At 44.1% G+C, this 23740-nt stretch overlaps 1 protein-coding gene across 2 annotated transcripts in view; it reads left to right on the top strand.

Annotated features, from left to right (window-relative positions):
- The first annotated feature begins 212 nt into the window (after positions 1 to 212).
- ZBTB48 (zinc finger and BTB domain containing 48) overlaps positions 213 to 23740 on the top strand; it is a 35291-nt gene continuing 11763 nt past the window's right edge. The window contains exons 1-8 of one of the 2 annotated variants that reach the window (XM_066607344.1): positions 213 to 270; positions 1887 to 2585; positions 3070 to 3341; positions 6503 to 6614; positions 11503 to 11595; positions 14728 to 14814; positions 15967 to 16121; positions 16936 to 17072. In XM_066607344.1, the coding sequence (XP_066463441.1) occupies positions 1890 to 2585; positions 3070 to 3341; positions 6503 to 6614; positions 11503 to 11595; positions 14728 to 14814; positions 15967 to 16121; positions 16936 to 17072 (1552 nt within the window). In that variant the 5' untranslated portion in view covers positions 213 to 270; positions 1887 to 1889. The remainder of the gene's footprint in view (positions 271 to 1886; positions 2586 to 3069; positions 3342 to 6502; positions 6615 to 11502; positions 11596 to 14727; positions 14815 to 15966; positions 16122 to 16935; positions 17073 to 23740) is intronic. The other variant, XM_066607345.1, reaches the window with a different exon arrangement.

Here is a 23740-nt window from a genome sequence, read left to right on the forward strand (position 1 = left end):
GTGTGGGCTGAATTATACATCCATGACGTTCTGTCTTTTGCTCTACAGAGTAAATTTACATCTACTTATAGTTATTTTATCTCCAGTCATCCAAACAAAAAAATGCCACAACTATCATGGCGCGCCTTTCAGTTTTACTGCACGTTCAGGCCGCCACATCCAAGATGGCGCGTGTACCGTGCGGTGAGATCTCGCGATACTTGGAGGCCGGAAGCAGCTGTGCCGCTGGTTGGTCTTGCTGGTGTAAGAGCTGCGGGGACGTGAGAACAGGTAACGCCTCGTCCTGCGCTCTGGCTGGTACCCCCGCATGTTATACACGGGAACTACAAGTCCCAGCAGCCTCACCGCCATAGCTTTCGGCACATACAATGCCCGCTGCTGGTGTCTTGTACAGACTATCTTACTCACGTGATAGTAATACGGGCATAGTGTTATATCAGCTGCTAATGACAGTTATTACACAAGTACTGCTAGTGCATGTGATATAGAGCATGCTTCTAGTATATACGTGCTCCTAATCTCATCCACAGTTATATAGGCGGTGTTATATGAAACTTGCATCTCATACATAGAGCATGGGCAGGGGAATTAGCGCTGGGCACCGCATCCTGGCAGTATGCTGGAAAAGCCCCTTTACCAGAGCAGTTAGAGGGGTGGTCCACGTGTGGAGGAATGTATAAGAAGGACTGTGAATGTGTTAAAGCAAAACATTACCTGTCCGGTCCGCCCCCAGCGCTGCCGCTCGCGCCGGCACCCCGCTCTTTATTGGCTACAATGTGACGGCTGCACCCAATCGGAGGCCGCAGAAGTCTGTGCCGTTCTCCTGACATCACAGCTCTGATGCTGGGGGCATGGTGCCAGGGAGCAGGCGGGCAGCGCTGGGTGAATGCAGCTGCTTTTAGGGTTTTAACACATTTGTAGCCATTAACTAAATCACCTGCCCCAGACGACCATTTCAGGTAGGTATCCCTTAGGGCAGGGGTGTCAGACGCATTCTCAGGACGGGCCACATGAGCATTATGGTTGCCTTCAAACGGCCACTAATAAGGCTCATTCACATGGGGGTATTTGCGCCCCGCTCAATACAGACAGCGTAAATACCTTTGATTTGCATTGGGGTATTCACACATGAATATTTCACGCGGGTCTAAATTTGCAGCTTGTCTTTTTTCGGTCCGTATTATGGACTGGAATGGTCTTTACAATCAAAACTCTGCTCTTTCACCTACCGAAACTGCACCTCCCCCCCGTGAATGAGTCCTAAATGTGACTCCTCCTTCCCATAGCCCTGGAGCTCTAGGCACTACGATGGGGTTTCTGCACTTTCACCTCTTTAGCACGGAGCTTCTTATCCGGTAGGGCTGGCAGAGCTGTGCCACCACTTGTGAGTCGCTGAACAGAGCGGCGTGGAGGTGCTCGCCAGCGTTCAGAATCCAAGATGGCACTGGCTCTCTGTGCTGGCACCACCCTCTGCCAAGTTCTGGCTGTATCCTCCTGGAAAAGTGAAGAGCCAGTCCTTCTGCATCCTGTTATGGTCCACATAAAAGGACGAGGTGGGCCGGATTTGGCCTTGAGTTTGACATATGTACCTTAAGGAATCATTAGAGCTCCCCAATAAATCTGTCCAGCAGAGTTTTTACCTTCCTTTTGCAGCTTTCTTTAGACGGCTCTTCTTGGCATGATGCCAGAAATGTGTGCCCTAAGACAATCAGACCTCTTTTTTGCCCTCTCTTACATACTAAAAAACTGCAGCTGCGTCCCCCTCCTCCCCTCCACTTGTCATTGATTTCTTTTCCACATCAGATATTGAAGCTTTATAAACGAAAATCATGTCTGAAAATGTATAGTGGAGACCTGATTACAGTTTAATGTGTTTCCTCCTGCAGACCATGGACAATGTGTTCATCCAGCACAGCGTCAAAGTCCTCCAGGCTCTCAATAAACAAAGGGAAGATGGCCGATACTGTGATGTCACGCTGGGCGTAGGAAATGTCCAGTTGAAAGCCCACTGGAGCATTCTGGCTTGTAGCAGTCACTTCTTCCAGAGCCTTTATGGGGATGGGGGGTCCCCGAGTATCATGCTCCATGAACGCTTCTCTGAGGTCATTGGCTTTCTCCTGGACTTTCTCTACACTGGAGAGCTGGTTCTTTCACAGCACAATGTGGAGAAGGTTCTCCTGGCGGCGAAGGAACTTGCCATATTTGAAGCAGTTGAGGTGTGTGAGCGGTTCCAGACGAAATGTTTCCAAAGTGAAGAATATTTTCAAAGTTCTGGTGCCATGGAGACCTTAAATGGACACCTGAAGGAGGCAGAGGAGTCAGACGGGGAGGAGGCTTTAAAGGGCATTTCTGAACTCAACAATGTCCTGGCTGATACCGAAGTACACCCTGATCAAAGTAACGGCCAGGACCACGGTCTGTCCCTGCTGCAGGAGACTGTGGAGACCTCATCTCCGTTCCAGGAAAATGTCTTGAAGAATCCAGATCTCCGCACACACACCATGGAAAGTAGAGAGTTCAAGCGGCAGAGACGAGGGCAGAAGAGCGAGCAGTGCGTCAGCGCCGACGGAGGCTGCATGACGGTAGTATGGATTGCGTTCTCCACCCTTACAGGTCTTACAGAGACTTTCAATAGAACCCCCAAATAAAAGGGTTGTCATGTGTTGTGTACAATATGTATCCTAAGTATGCAGAGCAATGCAATGAAGGCTCCACAAATTTGTAATAGATTTTGCTTCTGTTCCTTACCATTTCCACAATTTCTGCTTGCTGTCATTGAATGGGCACAAGTTGGGTATTGCCGCGGGCAGGGTGGGATCCCACGACGGGACTCCTGCCCAAGGAACCTTAGGACATGAGGCCTAAGCCAGGTGGTTTATCTTTAAGAGGACTGCCTACACTGGCACATTGTAACACTCAGCTGTTGAAAATATTAGGTTTGCACAGATTTGCATCCCATTCACTGACAACAAACGGAGAACATGATCATGGCTAGGAATTCATGAGTAAAGAAAACTAGCAGAATGGGAACCCTCCCCCTCTAAACAAATGGTGTCTCTTATGTTGTAGTGGGATTTGGAGGTGGACCAGATCCATGATGTCATAACGGAGGAGACAGATTACATGCAGAATGATCTAGATGAAGACTATGTCTTAGAGAAAAAGACTGTGAACCCCAAGAAGAGGAACTGTGTGCCCAAGAAGATTGTTCCCTTAGAAGCGTCCGCCAATGACTCCTCACTTGGAGATTTAAAGGGCAAGAAAACCGCCAACACTCCGGTGGAATGTCCCATATGCCACAAGAAATTCCTCAGCAAGTATTATCTGAAAGTCCATAACAGGTAAAGCAACAATATCAGCGGGAGCAGTGATGATGGGCTCAGGGGGTCTTAAGATGCTGGTGACTTGCTTCCTCACTGCATGGTCTTATTGGACAGAGCATCCCAAAAACAAGCTGTGATTTATAGCATGTCAATGAGACTAGCATCTGGTAAAGTAGCAAGAAGTAGGGGACTAATGGAAACATGTACAGGAATCCATAGACATTAATTAACGATAACACATCGACCACTTAATATGTATAGAGACCTTGTGGCAGATTTCTAGGAAGAGGGATCTGACAAGTAGGATTACAGGATTCGGAATACTTTTCATCTCAAGGGCGATATGCCACTGTCAGAAATATCCAGCAGTGGCTAATACCACCTCCCTATTGAGAACACATGCACGCTCGGCAAAACAGATTATGGCCTTATTTAGGGTAGTCAGGAAGAATAGCTACAGTGTCCCCCAAAAATAAGCCCTACCCCGATTTTAAGGAGAAGCTTTAATATAATCCACTCCCCGAAAATAAGCCCTGGCTAAACTACATGAAAAAAAAACCAAAACAACAATACTCACCTAGCTGGTGGTGTCTGAGTCCCTTGCGCTGGTCTCCAGCACTGCGGCAGGCTGCTGTGTCCTCAGCGTTGACACAGCACTCTTTCTGGTGATGGGGCTTTGCATACCCCGCCTCCAGCAAGCGAGTGCTGTTACTAGATCACGAGCGCCGTGACTCAGCCAATCAGAGCCAGCGCTCGATCATCCACTAAATGGAAATCCACTAACATCACTAAATGGCTGTGATTGGTTCATCAAGCGCCATCTCTGATTGGCTGAGCAACGGCGCTCATGATCCAATCACAGCACTCGCTTACTGGAGGCGGGGTATTGAAAGCCCCATCACCAGAAAGAGAGTGCTGTGTCAATGCCGAGGATTACATTGCAGCCTGCCGCAGGGCCAGAGACCAGCGCGAGGGACTCAGACGCCGCTGGGTAGGTGAGTATAAGAAGCCTTCACACTGTGCCTCTTTTGGGACAAAAATTAATATAAGACTGTCTTATTTTTGGGGAAACACGGTATTAGCCGAACGTGCCTTCAGCTAACCGCTATCAAAGGTTTATGGCCACCCTAACGCACGACCAAAGGATCAGACTACACAGGGTTTGTTTGCAGTCTGTAACCATTGATGGGTAGTTCTGCATGAGAGCTCTAGCTGGCAATGGTATGAGTTTTAGGCTTTTTTGAGCAGTAAAAAAACCTAGTTGCAAAAGTGTTCATACCCTTTAAAAAAAGAAATGAGATGAGAATGTTGCATCTGACTCTATTCCGTAATTTAGTGACAGTGGGATTTTGATGAATTTTACCTTATCTTTCCATTTGACACCCTGGAAATGAAGTGCTGAATGGACTGTAGGAGTTAAAAATAAAAGTAATCATTTAATCTGTTTCTGGTGAAGCAGGGTGACAGAATATGTCAAACACTACTGCTTAACCCCTTCCCTCCCCATGACGTAAGGGTACGTCATGAGAGCGGGTTACTTCCCGCAGAATGACGTACCCTTACGTCATAGGGATAGCACGAGATCATAGCAGATCTCGCGCTATCCCGCAGCGGGAGCCGGCTGTCACTAACAGCCAGCCTCTCGCTGCGATAGCATGGGGCATCGGAGATGTGCCCCCCCGCTGTTAACCCCTTCCCTGCCGCGATTTAAGTAGATCTAAGTAGATCTCTGTGACTCTAGCCGACTCTCGCGAGAGCCCGGCTGGTTGCTATGGCAACAGGACGCCAGATACCAGCGTCCTGTATTGCCATTGCCTAAGATCACTGTAATAAGCGATAAGGCATGGCAGGAGAAAAGTCCTGCCATGCCTTATCGTAGCGATCATTAGTGCTGCAGTGTAAGTCCCTCAGAGGGACATAGATGGTGTAAAAAAAGAGCAAAATAAAATGTTAAAAATCCCTTTTTTTAACGTTTTTCTCATTAGCATTAAAAAAAATCCCACATATTTGGTATTGACGCGTCCGTAATGAAGTGTACAATAAAGTGAACACGCTTTTTATCCTACACAGCAAAAAGTGTTAAAAAAAACACTAAAAAACTGAGGCAAAATGCTAATTTTTAGCATTTTCCCTCCCAAAAAACGCAATAAAAGTGATTTAAAAAAACGTATGTACCCCAAAATGGTACCAATAAAAACTACAGCTCGTCTCGCAAAAAATAAGCCCTCATAGAGCTCCTTCAATGGAAAAATAAAAAAGTTATAGGACTTTGAATGCAGTGATTTTAGAAGAAAATAATAATTTCCGAAAAAAGGGTTTTTATTGTGGAAAAACCTAAAAAAATATAAGAATTTTGGTATCGTTGTAACCGTACCGACCCGCACAAAAAATGTAGTGTGTCATTTATGCTGCATGATTAACGCTTTAAAAAAAAATCTATGGCAGAATTGATGCGTTTTCTCTCCCTACGATCATAAAAAAAATGATAAACGTTTTACAATGTAGTCTATGTAACCAAAAATGGTACCAATAAAAACTACAGCTCGCCGCGCAAAAAACAAGCCCTTATACGGCCGCGTCGACGGAAAAATAAAAAAGTTATGGCTTTTAAAAAATGGAGATGAAAAAATACCAAAAATCGTTTGGTCCACAACGCCAAAATAGGCCATGTCATTAAGGGGTTAAGGGAATTTTATGAGGTGCAATTATCACCCAAATTCTCACTAGAAAAAGCAGATTTGGGTGATTATCGTCTCATGTATATGTTGCCGCTGACAAGGCAATGAGAATTCGCTCACCTGCCAGAGTCGCTTGGTTTTTGGCAGACTGTCGGCACATGTAAACAGGAGCCATTCAAGGTTTGAGCAACTCCTGTTTACTGTGAATGGAGGCTTGTGGGCTGGAATGATCCCGGCCCGCTCCGCCTGCATTCACTTGATGGACTATCACCCCCGTGTAAGCACAGGAGCGATGGGCCGTGGGACGGCTGTCAGGTGCTTATGGGGCTGACAGGTGTCCCATGTGAACGTACCTATAGAATAGATGACAAGCCCTGAATAAACAGGGGTTCTGCCTAGATGTGATTGGGACATAGTTCTGCATAGTGAGGGAGTTTTTTTTTTTAACCATTTAACTATTTTAGAGAGAACTTGCCCTGATGTATATCTGTGTTCCTGCAGGAAGCACACCGGGGAGAAGCCATTTGAATGCCAAAAGTGCGGGAAATGTTATTTCAGAAAAGAGAACTTGGTGGAGCACCAGGCCCGCAACTGTATGAGCCGATCAGAGCAGGTAAGTTCAAGTCGGCACCAACTTACAGGTGGAGGATTGTCCTTTTTGCCATTTGAATGAAGGTGACAGAATGATAACTCTTTATTTGTCCCATAGTTTTAACCCCTTAAGGACTAAGCACAGTAAATTTACGGTGCGTGTTCATGGGCTTTAATCCCAACCGATAGTAAAAATATGATGTGGGATTAAAACTCCTGCAATCTAACAGGAGAAGGTCGGGTCCTCAGCTGTTAGTGACAGCCAAGGACTCAAAGGAAAAGGCAGAAGTTGTTTTTACTGCTTCTGCCTTCTCCTTTACAGGCTACATACTGCTCAATGAGCGTTATGTAGTGAAAACAAAAAGCAGGAGTGTTACTTCCACTTTTCGAACTGGCGATCGTGTGAGCATCGGGTGCTCCCTGGCACAGCAGAGCTGCAGGGTCCTTAAAGACCGAGATCAGCTCTGTTAGTGACTACTGTCACTGTAAGGGGATGTTTTCCCTGTAACTGGGGCTCCTATAGATGCCCCAGTTACAGTGTAAAAGTGTGCCTTTTTTGCTTTTTAAACTTTTAGTGCGAATTACCCCCAGAGGTCTGATGTGACACCATAGGGGACACAGGTCATAAAGAAAACATTCCCAAACTTTATTTTAGCGTAAATATACTAATTTTAAAAATATACAATGTTAAATTAAAAATAAAATTGTTTTTTTAGCGTTCTACCTGTAATAAAACTAAAAAGCGGGGAGAAAAGGCAGTGAAAAAAGATCTAAAAAAAAATAGCCCTATAGGTCATGGAAAAAATAATTCTAGTAGTTGAAGAAAAAAATAGGGCAAGAAAACCACCACATGGGTAAAATTCTTAAAAAGCGTCTGATCCTTTAGGACGAAACACCCTGGTTCTTCAGGGGTTAAACTATTTCAAATTCGATTGAATCAATTACGGTCCTGCAAGGTTTAACCTCTTACCACACTGTAATTCCAAGTGATGATTGGTTGCTATGGTAAAAAGAAGCCATAATCTAGTCAGCCTCATAGGCGCCTGTCAGTTTTAGGCTGCTATTACACAGCAATGTGTTTCCACTTCAGAGCACAAGCCAAGGAATGACAATTGCTTCCAGCATCTGGATTTGTCAGTCCAAGCACTATGACGAGTCCAGAGGCCGGCCACTGTTGGCATTTCCCACTGGAGACACTGCCGTGTAATAGCGGCTTTACTTTGTCACTCAGTAATCCATTAGAATTTAGAGGTAATCCAGTTTGGTGTTCAACCCCTTAATTTCACATGTGATTTAGTCCCTATTGACTAGCCCATTTTTTAATATTTTCTACCCATTTTGGGTAAATGGTTATAACTTTATGCTATTAAAGTAATTTCTCATCCGTGTCAGTGAGGGACACATCTGAAGACTGTGGGTATAGCTGTTGCTATTATGAGGTGGACACTAAAGAAGCAGACCCAGTCTTCAGCTGGTGTTTACTTTCAGGACTGGGAATATAGGGCTGGCCTTTGGCTCTCCATTATCCCACCGAGGAGAGCTAACAGCGTGGAGTCAATCACCCTGTTGTAGGCCCTACCCTCAGAAGACAACGCGGTTCAGTCCACAGGCCAAGTGGAACTCGACCCACCAGCGCTTCCCCCCTCCCGATTTACTGGAGCACTCCCTACTCAAAAGTTGGCAAGCTTAAGAGCGCACGCTGCTGGAGTACTGACACCATCCTCATTACATAGGTGAGTATGGCATCCTGGTAAGTATACAAACACCCCCATTTCCTCACCCTTTGTGGTGGTGCTCCCATTTCGCCATCATGGCCCTGCAGCCTCAAACTCCCCTTCTTCCCATTCTTCGGTTGCAGGTCTGCCACGTGCCAATTTTTCCCACCGCACCCTCTGTGGGGTGTCCTATGCATGTCGCCACCACTCTTCTTCCCCAGCACCCTGCAGTATCATTCTGTTCCACGCTTCTGGCTCCCATTCGTGTTAGGTCTTTTATGCTGCCTGTCTTCTGCTTCTCCATGGGCTCAGGAGGAGGTCGAGAGGGAAGAATGCCTTGCAGGGCCATATATTAATCCAGACTGTGATCTGAGGCCTAGCGCATCTACTCCCTAAGCAGGGGCGAGCAAGTGCCTTGTGGCCAGTCAGCAGGCTTTCCTTGCAGGGGGTGGACCTAGAGGCACCCTCTCAGTCTAGCACGTTTGTCCAGCACTGGGGAGGGACTTCCCTTCCTCCTCTTTAATCGGGGCTTTGAGAGCACCTTTCCTCTGCATTCATATTTGTTCCTGTGCGCTCCCTGTGAAGTGCTCACTCCAGGTCCTTTCTTCTTGCTTCCCAGCCTCAGTCTCCATCCATGTTTACTGCTGTGACCTGTAGATTTCCCTCTTGCTCCGGACGAGGTGAGCTCTGCCTGGTGGGTAGCTTCTCCTATATCTGCTATTTCGGCGCCTGACTGGATAAGATTATCTTGGAAGCCACAGGTGGTAAGCTCCCAAAGTCTAGCTGAGTGAGGTATACTCACAAAAAACTACCTCCGTTTTGTTTCTTTTTGCTTTCCAGTCCATACATGAAGGGTGTCTTCCACCTCAGTTATTCAGGGTGGGGGATGACTTTCCCGTTTCAGAAACACCTGGTTAACCCACGCCTCGGACGCCTGGGTCCAGGAGGTCATTTCCTCAGGCTATTCCATAGTTAACAACCATCCTCTGGACCCTTTCTTCAATTAAAGGGACTTTTGCCATCTCTTCGCCAAGGGTGTCATCGAAGTGGCTCCCCCATAGTGCATTTCATGGGGTTTTAATCCAATCTTTTCGTGTTTCCAAGAAGGACAGATCCATCTGTCCTATTCTAGCTTTGTAAACTGAATCAATATGTAAAAGTCTGGCATTTCCACATCTAGTCACTGAAGTCTATACTTTTCCAGCGCCCTTTGGCATCCAAATCCCCCATCCACACTTTCATGCAGGGAGCTGTACACGTGTCCCTCCCTATTGTTCTCCGATTTCACCTTGGGACCTTAATTTGGTCTAGACATCTTGCAGTCGCATCCCTTCAAGCCTCTTTTCGGCATCCCAGCTTTCCTCCTGACCTGCAAGGTGGCGTTTTGGGTGGCTGTCATCTTCATTCGCCAGATCTCCCAACTCTCAGCCCTATCGGCCAAGCCTTCCTTCACCATACTACATCAGGACAAAGTGGTCCTCTGTCCTGTGCCCTCCTTCTGTCCTTCAGACTCTCACCTGAAGGCATGCGTTCTCCAGAAGTTGGATTTAGTTTGTGCTCTGTGAATTTACATGTCTCAAACATCTACCTCCAGGCGCTCAAACTCCCTTTTCGTGATTCTGGATGGTCCAAGATGGAGCCTTACTGCTTCCTAAGTTGTCATTTCACATTGGATCAGGTCAGACGTAGTTGAAGTGTGCTGTGCAAGCCTCCTTTCTACATTACTGTGCATTAGACTCAAGCTGTGGGTGGCTCTTTGGTGCTTCCACTCTTCAAATCTGAAAGGCCGCCATGTGGGCTTCTCTACACACTTTTGCAAATTTTTCCAAAGTTCACACAACAGCGTGTTCTTCTTTTAGACAGGTTTAATAAATCTACTCCAGTACATTTTTCAAGAGTAGGACGGTTTAACACATAGTAGGCTGCCTTTATCAAAACTGTCTAAAAGAAAAACGTGAAAAATAAAACAAATAGTTTGGACAGCACCTCGATATTCACATTAAAAAATGCCAGAAGTAATCTGAAAGAAAGACTTACCCGGTGCCCAGTGGGGTCAGTGACATTGCTGCTGCTTCCATAGTATACACTGTACTCATTGAGTACTGTATATAAATAGAGATCAAGAAGGCAAACACTGAAAAAAAACTTTTCTGTCTTCTCCTCAGGGTGCCTGACTGTCTCTGACAGCTGTGCATCCAATCTGTGGCTGCATAATCCTGCAAGCACCCACTGTTCTACAGTGCAGTAAAAAGTGTTATGGCAGTTGTTAAGGAGTTAATAATTTAAATCATTCATAAAAGTCCCTAAGTGGGGAAAAAAACATTTCTAAAACCTAAAAACAAGATAATGTAATAGTCACTGTAAGATGATAATGTTGCCATCCGATAGGTGGTGCTGCATCTCCTTCCATGTGCAGGTTGAAGGAGAGATAAGGCACATCATAAAACTGTCACATTCCTGAGCCTAGTGGACTGATTAAGCATTTATGTTTCAGCTCAGTTTGTCTGAAATCTCTGGGTGTGAATATTTGTATATCAATTAAGAGGCGTGTCCTATTTGCATTTGTATATGATATATGTGCCCCATCCAAGACCCGAATGCTTGCTGTAGCATCATGTATTTTTGTTAGCCATTAAAAGATATCATATCTACAAGATTACTTAGTTTCTCTCACTGAGAGCAATCACACTATAAGATAATGTACAGTATGCAGCACCTTCTGTCACTTGTGTGATGCCTCCAGGCTGTAGGTGATGGATGTTGCTCTCTAGGTCCAGCTTTAGGGTCTGTTCACACAGCAGAATCTGATGTGGATTTTTCCATGTGAGTTTCATTCTAAAAACACAGCAGAACGCCACTACTAGGCACATCTATACCTGCAGATCCATACATAGATTTAGCCCTTTTCAATGGGCAAGTCTTCATCAGGAAGTGACATGTTACTTCCTTTTTATCATTCATGGACTTGAAATCCACCAGCGAAAAAAAAAACTGTGCTGTGTGGTTTCTGGCACACAATGGGAATCCATTGAAGGTATTTAGATGCGGGTTAAACACGGAATTGTCGTGGATTCTGAGGCAAATCCCACTGCAAAATTCCGCTGTGTGGACAAACCCTTATAGGTGTCAGATTTCCATTTTCTTCTATTTTTTTCGTGCCAGCATTTGAAGATCTGATATTTGGTATTTTTCCAGGTTTTCAACTGTACTACTTGCAGCGAGGTTTTCAAAAGAAAGATGGAATTGCGGTTACATATGGTGTCACACACAGGCGTAATGCCTTACAAGGTAAATGGGTGCTCAGTATATTTATCTAGTCAAACTACTAATGACCACTTGTCAGTTAGTATGTATGTTAGTGCTTCTCATGTTCCACCCCCTAGTGATGTCATCGAAGGTCCTACAACATATATAAAACACAGAGCCTGACCGATAGACAAACACCACAGTTAGGGCTCTTGGAAAGGGGAGGACAAAAATAACAAAATGAGAATACAACTAAGCCGTTGTTATCTCAGACAAAACTCAGCAGTCCTGACAGAAGACACTGACCTACCGTCACCTCAGAGATCCTGTAGGCTGAAGGACCTGCTGTGACGCTACTACTGTGGGAGGAGCCATTGTGCAGTTTGGTAGAAATCGCTGTATACTGGATAAGCAGACAGCAGCCACCAGGACCTGTGATGATGTCACCATCATATGATCACCTGTGTAGGTAGGGTCAGGAATCACATGACCAGGGGCTGATCATTGTATCCAGGAGTCTGGTGATGTGTGGAAATCAGGATGGATGTGGATGTAGCAGAGCTGTGTGTGTGTGTGATGTGTGTGAATCAGCTTGTAGCAGAGCTGTGTGTGTCATGGGTGTGAATCAGGATGGATGTAGTAAAGCTGTGTGTGTAATGTGTGGCGTCAGGATGGATGTAGTAGAGCTATGTGTGGGATTCATAATGGATTTACCATGCAGCACAGCTGTGTGTGTGAATCTGGATGTAGCAGAGCTGTGTGTGTAATGTGCTATGTGTGTCGTGTGGGGTCAAAATGGATGTAGTAGAGCCTTGTGTGTAATGTGTTATGGGTGTAATGTTTGGGAATCAGGATGGATGTGTGGGTGTTAGGATGAATGTAGTAGAGCTGTGTGTGTGATGTGTATGAATCATGATGCATGATGTGTGGGCATCATAATGGATGTACCATGTAGCACAGCTGTGTCGTGTATTGAAATACCAGAAACACTGGTACTATAATTTCTGAATTATTACTAGTGGCCTATTATACGAGCCGTGATATGAATCATGCCAAGATATAATAAAATACTTGAGATCCAGCAACATACACAGGGAAAACCCCGACTTCTTTGTACATGGAAAATAATTCATGGCAATGATTCAATTACTGGTTGCAGTAGGCAAGAATTTCTGATACATGTATTGATGCTTATTATAACCACTTCTGGTCACAGATGCTATTTAATTTTTTTAATATAAAGTTCCACTTTGAATTAAAATGTCAGTAGGCAGCTTGCTAGTTCTCCCAGGGACAGCAGTTCCAGGACCCCACTCCCTCTCCGGTGCTGGATTTTTTTTACCTGCGTCGGGGAGTGTGTACCCAATGGGATTGGTTAACCCTCAGGTCAATAGTGACCACTACATTTAAGGACTTAGGCAAACCAGGGCTCCTTCAGTCAGCTCCAGCATAATCATGGGATGCTGATGGATTTTCCTGGCAGCTCCGGCGCCTGCTAAATATAGTTTCCCCGTGGACAAGAGGCCTAATAGTTTGCCTGTCACTTTTACACTAGCAGGCAGTAATGCTTTGGAATACTAAGGGTATGTTCACATGTCGCAGAATTTCCACAATGGACCTTTTGTACAGACCCACATCATATTCTGCATATGTTACATCTGCTACACTGCAGATTGTATTCTGCAATGTTTGGACAACATTTAACCCTTTCCAATCCACTGTCTGATGTCTTACAACATTCTGATTGAAGACTGTACAGCTCCGATGTTGGAAGACGTCTGGCACGGTACTCTTACTGTATATTCCTGGCCGCTCTGTTGTCAGGGCCTCTCCGACATGTCACATACTGCAGTACTGGCTCTAGCCAGCAGATGGCGCCATTGTATAATGGCAGAAAAAGAGTAAGCCCCCTAGGAAACGCTGAATCCAAAATTGGATCTCACCCACCTTGCTTGTACTCTAAAATGCTGCGGATTTTCTACAGACAACTCTGTTGTGCAAAATTTGCAGCATTTATGCAATGTGAGAACACGCTCTGTGTTCCAAAGCATTATAAAAGTGATCAAGAGATCACAGCTTCAGTAATAAAAACAATAAACACAGTTCAATAAAATATAGCCCCCCACCCTCCATTTAAAAAAAATAAACGTCTTGTTCAATTTGAATATGTATTTTGCGTTTTAAAACAGAATAAATATAATCTATATATATTACATACACATATATAAAATATGGTATATGATACAGCCTCAATTGTAACAACTGATGGTATGAAGATTTTGCAGTCCATTATTGAAACTGCTCCGTGAATAATGTGAAAAAATGCAAATTGTAGTGGCAGAAATGCCACCCCCCTCCTGCCCCCAACGCCCCATTTACCCATAAAAAAATGAATATAAATAAATGACATGTATGCTATAATGGTGTAGCACATGGCTTTCTCTCTGTCCCATAATTGGTGAGTGGAGAGGTCGTGCAGATGTGTGATCACTGTTTCATCCACACCGGGCCCTCAGGACAACCATTTTTTACGATTGGCTGGTGTCCCAGCAGTCGGGCATCCAGTGTTCACACATTTATCACACATGTAGATAGGTGCTAAATGTTTATGGACCAACTGCTTTTAGGTTGACGTATGTTTGTACCTCTCTTCCACCAGCAGATGTCGCTGTTGTCAGAGGCCTATGTTTGCCTTGAGCCATATTTGCATGGTCAGTATTCATAAGTCAAAACCAAGATTGGAACTTACAGTGAAAAAAAAAATCTTAATGGAGAAATTTTCACCTTTTCCGTGTCTTGAACTTGCCCAAGTGTCAGCTTACAAAGACTGATCTTGCAAACTACTGACCAAAATAATGCAGAATTTAAAAAAGGTCTTATAGTAGCCTTACCTGGCTATTCCATTATTTCATAGTGAGCATTACACTTCTACAGACACATTCTTTGGAAATAAAACTTCACGGCAACTTTTAAATGATTTACTTTAGTAAACTTGTGATACCCTTTTGTCACCAGCAGAGGGCGCAGTTTATTTTTCTCTAAATTAAACAGTGATAAATTACAGGAGAGAATAAGTCACTTCAGGGATAAATAGTCATTGCATATTGTGTATATGAATTTGGAAGCGTCCATTAACCCTTTGTATTATCACTTTTTATGCAATCTATTTTTCAGTGTACTACATGCCCTCAACAGTTCATGCAGAAGAAGCATCTCCAAAGCCACATGATAAAAATGCATGGAGAACCTAAACCTCATGCTGTGAGTATTATAATGCTGACTATCCAGCAGCTTCATGATCGCTGTCGTGCTGGATTATCTGCTTTCCCAAATCTTGAGAAGTTAAAGGGCTTTTCTGGGACTTTTGGGCATTTTTCTCTTTTTTGCTATTGAAGACCTATATCCTCAGGATAGGTCATTAATACACAATTGACAGGGGTCTGATACTTGGGATCCCCACCAATCAGCTGTTTTCCAGCACCGCTGTCAGTACAGACAGCGCAGGAAGCCCTCCGTATTGCAGTGGCCCAGGTTTTTAAGGGCAGGCACTCCTCCCATTGAATTCAATATGAGCTGTGCATGCAGAATCAACCCAGGCGGCTGCAGTACAGAAGGCGTAATCTGTTTCCAGCACTGTCTGTACTTGCAGAAGTGCCGGGAATCATTTGATTGGCGTAGATCCCAAGCGTCCGACCCTGCCAATCATCTATTGATGAGGATAGGTCATCAATAGAACAAATGCCCAAGGTTCCAGAAAACCCCATTAAGACACACATATACTTGCATGCTCACTGGTGGTTTCCTGATGATCAAAATGAGGTCTGTGATGCCAGCACTTGTTACGCACTATATTCTGATCCTTAAGTGCTGGTGATCAGTTTTCATATAATCTCCTTTGGAGCTTGTATGTGTTGTGGGGGTGAGGTGAGTATCTCATGTTTAATCAATATGGTCTTTCTAGGCAGTAATCAGGCTTTCCCTCCATAATTGAACCATTGACCCAGATGTTAATCTTAACTTGTAGTTAATAATGGTTGGCATTACATAAATTCACAGCATCTATATTTATACATGGCGTGCAATATATTAAGTATTTCTTTGTCCTATTCCTCAAAATGGCTGCCTGTACTATGTGTAGGACGGGTACACGGTTATCCACACTCCTGGTTGTCTCCTTATATGGCAAAGCGAATGTAGATTTGCAGAACTGAGATTTGTGTTTTACACCCACAGTCCACCAGATGGCAGCAGTGAGCGCCATCTAAAATGTTTTTTTACCAAATATAAACTTTCCTGTGACTAGGAATATGACGCTACCTATAGCAACTGTCCAGGGCCTGCTGAAATTTATAGTTCCAGAACAGCTTTAAGGTTTATGAATTCAGATTTGTTTCTAATAATATTCTGTTGCAGTGTCCAACTTGCGGGAAATGTTTTTTCACACGGACAGAGCTGCGTCTGCATGAAGCCTTCAAGCACCGGGGAGAGAAACTTTTTGTCTGTGAGGAGTGTGGACATCGAGCTTCAAGCAGAAGCGGGTTACAGATGCATATCAAAGCCAAACACAGGTCAGTGATCATCTCATCCCGTGAGACAATGGGCAGGCTTAAAGGGGTATTCTCGTCATGTCCGCAGGATAATTCATAAATCAGCTCTGGGGCATATACCTATGTGAAGAATGGGATCTCCCAGCCCTGATGCCACCACATGCAAACAGAGAATAGATAGAAGGATCCTTCTTAAGGCTCCATGTAACTCTTATTTTCATGCAACTACATGATAATAAGAGTTTTCTCACTCTGGATAAGTTGCTTTTAGTTTCTAATCATTTAGTTTTTGCTCTAATGAGAACTTGCTCTTTATGCATGGTTTACTGGTGAGTGTTTATAGACAATAGCTGCAGTGTAAAGGCCCATTTACACACAACAATTATTGCTCACAATTCGTTCAAACTGTGGCATTTGAGCGATAATCGTTGTATGTAAACGCTGCCATCATTCACTCTGTGGCTGAACGATGATTTTAAGGTGAGCTTAAAATCCCTCGTTCAGCCAGAGAGAAGATAACACAGACTGCACGCTGTGTTCTGCATGGGAGTCGGAGATTACATTGTATTCTGCCAACAGTCCGTGCAAGAACAATGGAGCTGTGTGCAGAGCTCAGACCACATGCTGGGGTCTGCAAACAGCTCCAGGAGGCCCTCTTACACGCAAATGAAGCTAATAAAGTGTTAAAGGACATTAGTGTCCGGCATTCTGAATTACTGATTATGGACTTCAAGCTACCTCAGATTTGCAACTATTTTAGATCCATTGAGCATAGCCAGGGTTTTTAAAAATATCACTAGTCCATTAATAAATCCCTCTCTCCACTTTCCTATAGGAATGAACGTCCGTTTGTTTGTGAATTTTGTCACCACGCCTTCACGCAGAAAACCAACCTGAACATGCATCTGAAGACGCACACAGGGGAGAAGCCTTTCCAGTGTCACCTGTGCGGAAAGACCTTCAGAACACAAGGTAAGAGGAGAGTTCCCTGCTGCAGGGAAGTCATGAGGAAAGAGAAGTCCAGCTTGTTAAAAGACCTGGAGCACTCATCCACATATTATACATTGATCTAGTGCTTCTTAGCAGTATTATAAACATGAGGTTCTTGGTCACATTTTGATCAGATTGTATATGCCCACTAGTCGCTTCATGGTGACATCTTTTTAGTGGGTTGCTACAGTACTGGGTGTGTTAATGCATGGTGACCACCGCAGCCACAATGCAGTTGCTATGAGAGGAGCAATCCTATAGCCCAACAACACTACTCCTGTCAGGCTGACTCTCCCTAGGCACCGCACTACAGCCACCATGCAGCACTGCACCATGTCAACAGGTCACAAAAGCTCACCTGTCCATGTGGACTCAGAAGGCACACTGAGAACCAAGTAGCAGAAGACTGCATGAATGGTGATTACCTACTTGGTTCTCAGTCTGCTTTCTGAGCTTTTGTGACCTGTTCAAATGGTGCGGTCCTGCATGTTGGCTGGTGTTGCTGTTGTGCGGTGTTTATGGAGTAGTTTGACCCAGAGCTGGGGACGAAGCTCTGGGGATGTTGTGGTACTCGGTTACTCTTCTCATGGGTGCTGAATTGTGGCGACGGTGGTCACTGCATCCACTAGTGTAGAGAGCCACTAAAAAGAGGCCGCCATGAAGTGGCTAGTATGCTTATACAATTTGATCAAAATGTAACAAACTAAGAACCAATGTATACACATAAAACACTATCCTACCAAAAATGATTGCACACCTGAGCAAGAGTCAAAAGTAGTATTTATTTCCATATGTTAATACTTAGTGGGGCCTCTTTTAGCCCTAATGGCATCCGATACTCTCTGTGGCATACTTTTCTTTTAATGCCTGGTAAACTTTAGCTGGTATGTCGTTCCATTTATCCTGCAAACGTGGCGAGTTCTCTCAAAGAGGATACATTGACCCATCTACAGTGGTGCAAGTAGTGTAATTATTGAACAGTTGAGCAATGGAAGAAAGTTCTATGGAGTGACTAATCACAGTACAGCATCTTCAGACCCATACCCGGGTGTGGAGGAGCCTGGGGAACACCTTTTGCCTGAGTATGTTGTGTTCTGGCAATACTGCCAAAAAGACAATGCACCTTGTCACAAATCCAATCTATTTTACATTGGTTTGAAAATATGAATTTTCCATGATTGGACTGGCCTGAATCCTAATGAACATCTTTGGGACGAAATGGAATATTAGGGAATATGAACAACATCCATATTCTTTGCAAGATAAATGGAGGGTAATATCAGTTGAAGTGTATCACACGTTAGTAGAAGGTATGACCATGAGAGTATCCAGTGTCATTAGGGCCAAAGGAGCCCCACTAAATATTAACATATGGAAATAAATACTATTTTTGATTCTTGCTCAGGTGTCCAATTTCTTTTGGTAGGATGGTGTTGGAATAATTCTTGGTTATATCTGTTTCTACGAAAGCTGAGTGATGATCAACATTGTCGCTCTTACAGCTTTCCTGCATATTTGCAGTACTACAGCTATACACTTAGTGCAAAGGTCTGTAATCGCACTGCATAGGGATGGTATATTACATAGTTACATAGGTAAGATTAAAAACAGGCACATCAACTCCAACTAATAATTCTACTGTGTTAATCTGAAGGAAGACAAAAAACCCCCCAAACAACGAGACAGGTGACAATTGCCCCATACTAGGGGGAAACATTCTTTTTTTACTCCAAATCCAGCAATCAGAATAAATCTTTGGATTTACGCCACATCTCCAGATTTTTAGTATCCATAACTTGTAGTAATATTCTCTTCAACAAAGACTCCCAAACCTCAATTTAAATTTTTTAGTAAGTCCACCATCACAACATCATAGAGTTCCATAGTCTCACTGCTCTTACAGAAAAGAATCCCTTACTGATGGTGAAACCTTCCTTAGATGAAAAGGATGCCCCTTTTCATTGTTACAGACTTAGGTGTCAAGGTGGTGCCACACTCAATTTTGTGGTAGTTTTTGATGCAGTTTTTAAACCAGAGCAGAAGTGGTTCCAGCAGGAAGGAAAAGCATTAGTCATTCATTTATATTTCCCCTTCCTTTTTGAATCCATTTCTAGCTTTGGCTTGGAAATTTGTATCAAAACAGAAAAAAAATGATGTGAAACCACCCTAAAATCATTACATAGACCCCTGTAGTGTCCATTCATACTGTGTTCCCCCAAAATAAGACACTGTCTTATATAGATTTTTGCCTCAAAAGAGGCACAGTGTCTTATTTTCGGGGGATGTCTAATAATACTCACCTACCGCCGGCGTTCCGGTCCTCGGGCTGGCCTTCGTTGCTGCTGCAGGCTGCCACGTCCTCCTTCAAGCCGACAGAGCAGATCTTTCTGGAAGCGGGGCTTGAATACCCCGCCTCCAGAAAGCTAATGCTCTGATTGGCTTACGCGGTGCTCAATTAACCAATGACCCATTCAATGGTATTCAAGGCCCACTTCCAGGAAGAACTGCTCTGTCGGCTTGAAGAGGGACGCAGCAGCGTAAATTGGATGTAGGGGGTAAATGATAGATCAGAGGTAGATTGCTCTCGGTATATACACAGAAAGGTGAGGTAGATTGTCCTCAGTATATACACAGAGAGGTGAGGTAGATTGTCCTCAGTATATACACAGAGAGGGGAGGTAGATTGTCCTCAGTATATACACAGGGGAGGTAGATTGTCCTCAGTATATACACAGAGAGGGGAGGTAGATTGTCCTCAGTATATACACAGAGAGGGGAGGTAGATTGTCCTCAGTATATACACAGAGAGGGGAGGTAGATTGTCCTCAGTATATACACAGAGAGGGGAGGTAGATTGTCCTCAGTATATACACAGAGAGGGGAGGTAGATTGTCCTCAGTATATACACAGAGAGGGGAGGTAGATTGTCCTCAGTATATACACAGAGAGGGGAGGTAGATTGTCCTCAGTATATACACAGGGGAGGTAGATTGTCCTCAGTATATACACAGAGAGGGGAGGTAGATTGTCCTCAGTATATACACAGAGAGGTGAGGTAGATTGTCCTCAGTATATACACAGAGAGGTGAGGTAGATTGTCCTCAGTATATACACAGAGGTGAGGTAGATTGTCCTCACTATATACACAGAGGTGAGGTAGATTGTCCTCACTATATACACAGAGGTGAGGTAGATTGTCCTCACTATATACACAGAGGTGAGGTAGATTGTCCTCACTATATACACAGAGGTGAGGTAGATTCTCTTCCGTATGTGTATATACTATGTATACAGGGAGGTGAGGTATATTCTCCTCAGTATATACACAAAGAAGTTAGGTAGATTCTTATCAGTATATACACAGAGAGATGAGGTAGATTGTCCTCAGTATATACACAGAGAGGTAAGGTAGATTATCCTCCGTATATACACAGAGGTGAGGTAGATTGTTCTCAGTATATACACACAGAGGTGAGGTAGATTGTCCTCAATATATACACATAGAGGTGAGATAGATTCTCCTCAGTATATACACATAGAGGTGAGGTAGATTGTCCTCTGTATATACACATATAGGTGAGGTAGATTCTCTTCACTATGTATACATAGTATATACACAGAGAGGTGAGGTATATTCTCCTCAGTATATACACATAGAAGTGAGGTAGATTCTCCTCAGTATGTACACACAGAGGGGAAGTAGATTCTCCTCAGTATATACACATAGAGGGGAGGTAGATTCTCCTTAGTATGTACACACAGAGATGAAGTAGATTCTCCTCAGTATATACACATGGTGGTGAGGCAGATTCTCCTCAGTATATACACAGATGTTAGGTAGATTATACTGAGTATATACACATAGAGGGGAGGTAGATTCTCCTCAGTATGTACACACAGAGGTGAAGTAGATTCTCCTCAGTATATACACATGGTGGTGAGGCAGATTCTCCTCAGTCTGCAAATAATTTCCCTAGGCTTTATGGTTTCTGAGAAAAGAACCATGTAATGTATCGCGGATTTTTGCACAGTTTTTCATGCTTGGAATTTAATGTTGAGGTTGTGACCCCTTTACTTTTCCTTTTCGATACTGATGTGTGTTATTAGTTACATTACATAGGGGGGTGGGTCACTTACTTTGCAATTAGAATTGAATAATCAAGTTGCAACCTCTTTACTGTTCCTATTTATGACCTAAAGAATGGCCGCGCCAAATTTCACCTTTGTACAACACTGGGAAGTTAGAGAAGTAATGGCCAGTCAAACAGTGAAGGCTTTCGCATATATATATAGACAGATAGATGTCCAGAAATATGCACAATATTTCATGTGCAGTTTGACTTGTGGTTTGTATTAAGGCAAAACTATGTGTTGGCCATATGCGCTTATAACTCTTTTGATGCATCCCATGATTTTATTTGCCTTGGCAGAAGCTGTCTGGCATTGGTTGTTAAAGTTGAGTCAACCAATATCCGAAAGTCTTTCAGTGCCAGTTTTATCCAGTGTTTTACTGTTTAGTGCATAATTGTACATTTTGTTTCCTGGACTCAACATTATTCCTCATTTGCCACTTCTCCACCCAAGCCTCCAGCTTCCCCACATCTCTGTAATATTACATTATACTATTACAGCTGACACCCAGTTACAACAGCCAGGTTCAGAGATAACTTCGCTACAGTGACTGTGGGGGCTCAGATCAGATCGATTACGGGGGTCCTGAGCAGTGGACCCCTGCGATTAATTTGATGACCTCCTATCCTGAGGATAGGTCATCAATAGAAATGAGCGAACGTACTCGTCCGAGCTTGATACTCGTTCGAGTATTAGCGTGTTCGAGATGCTCGTTACTAGAGACGAGTACCACGCGATGTTCGAGTTACTTTCACTTTCATCTCTGAGACGTTAGCGCGCTTTTCTGGCCAATAGAAAGACAGGGAAGGCATTACAACTTCCCCCTGTGACGTTCAAGCCCTATACCACCCCCCTGCAGTGAGTGGCTGGCGAGATCAGGTGTCACCCGAGTATATAAATCGGCCCCTCCCGCGGCTCGCCACAGATGCATTCTGACAGAGATCAGGGAAAGTGCTGCTGGTGCCGGAGCTGCTATAGGGAGAGCGTTAGGAGTAATTTTAGGCTTCAAGAACCCCAACGGTCCTTCTTAGGGCCACATCTGACCGTGTGCAGTACTGTTGAGGCTGCTTTTAGCAGTGTTGCACAATTTTTTTTTTTTGTATATCGGCCGTGCAGAGCATTGCATATCCGCAGTCTGCAGTCATTGTACAGAGTATAGGGCCAGTACTGGTGAGGCAGGGAAAGAGATATTCAGGCTATATAGGCAGTGGGCTTTTTCCAAAAAATTGATCGCCGTCATCCCGCCAGAGGGAAACAGTATACATAATATTATACGCTGCCTACAGTATCTATCTGCTGGGGGTAGTAGTCGTAATTAATACGCAGCTAAGCGTTACAGCAGGCTTGCGCAAAATTGTTTCCTGGATCTGCTGTCTCTGCTACATAATCGCCGTCATCCCGCCAGAGGGAAAGAGTATACATAACATTATACGCTGCCTACAGTATCTATCTGCTGGGGGTAGTAGTCCTAATTAATACGCAGCTAAGCGTTACAGCAGGCTTGCGCAAAATTGTTTCCTGGATCTGCTGTCTCTGTTACATGATCGCCGTCATCCCGCCAGAGGGAAACAGTATACATAATATTATACGCTGCCTACAGTATCTGCTGGGGGTAGTAGTCCTAATTAATACGCAGCTAAGCGTTACAGCAGGCTTGCGCAAAATTGTTTCCTGGATCTGCTGTCTCTGTTACATGATCGCCGTCATCCCGCCAGAGGGAAAGAGTATACATAATATTATACGCTGCCTACAGTATCTATCTGCTGGGGGTAGTAGTCGTAATTAATACGCAGCTAAGCGTTATAGCAGGCTTGTGCAAAATTGTTTCCTGGATCTGCTGTCTCTGTTACATGATCGCCGTCATCCCGCCAGAGGGAAACAGTATACATAATATTATACGCTGCCTACAGTATCTATCTGCTGGGGGTAGTAGTCGTAATTAATACGCAGCTAAGCGTTACAGCAGGCTTGCGCAAAATTGTTTCCTGGATCTGCTGTCTCTGCTACATAATCGCCGTCATCCCGCCAGAGGGAAAGAGTATACATAACATTATACGCTGCCTACAGTATCTATCTGCTGGGGGTAGTAGTCCTAATTAATACGCAGCTAAGCGTTACAGCAGGCTTGCGCAAAATTGTTTCCTGGATCTGCTGTCTCTGTTACATGATCGCCGTCATCCCGCCAGAGGGAAACAGTATACATAATATTATACGCTGCCTACAGTATCTGCTGGGGGTAGTAGTCCTAATTAATACGCAGCTAAGCGTTACAGCAGGCTTGCGCAAAATTGTTTCCTGGATCTGCTGTCTCTGTTACATGATCGCCGTCATCCCGCCAGAGGGAAAGAGTATACATAATATTATACGCTGCCTACAGTATCTATCTGCTGGGGGTAGTAGTCGTAATTGATACGCAGCTAAGCGTTATAGCAGGCTTGTGCAAAATTGTTTCCTGGATCTGCTGTCTCTGTTACATGATCGCCGTCATCCCGCCAGAGGGAAACAGTATACATAATATT

The sequence above is a fragment of the Eleutherodactylus coqui genome, chromosome 6 (genome assembly GCF_035609145.1).
Source record: "Eleutherodactylus coqui strain aEleCoq1 chromosome 6, aEleCoq1.hap1, whole genome shotgun sequence".
NCBI classification, from domain to species: Eukaryota; Metazoa; Chordata; class Amphibia; order Anura; family Eleutherodactylidae; genus Eleutherodactylus; species Eleutherodactylus coqui.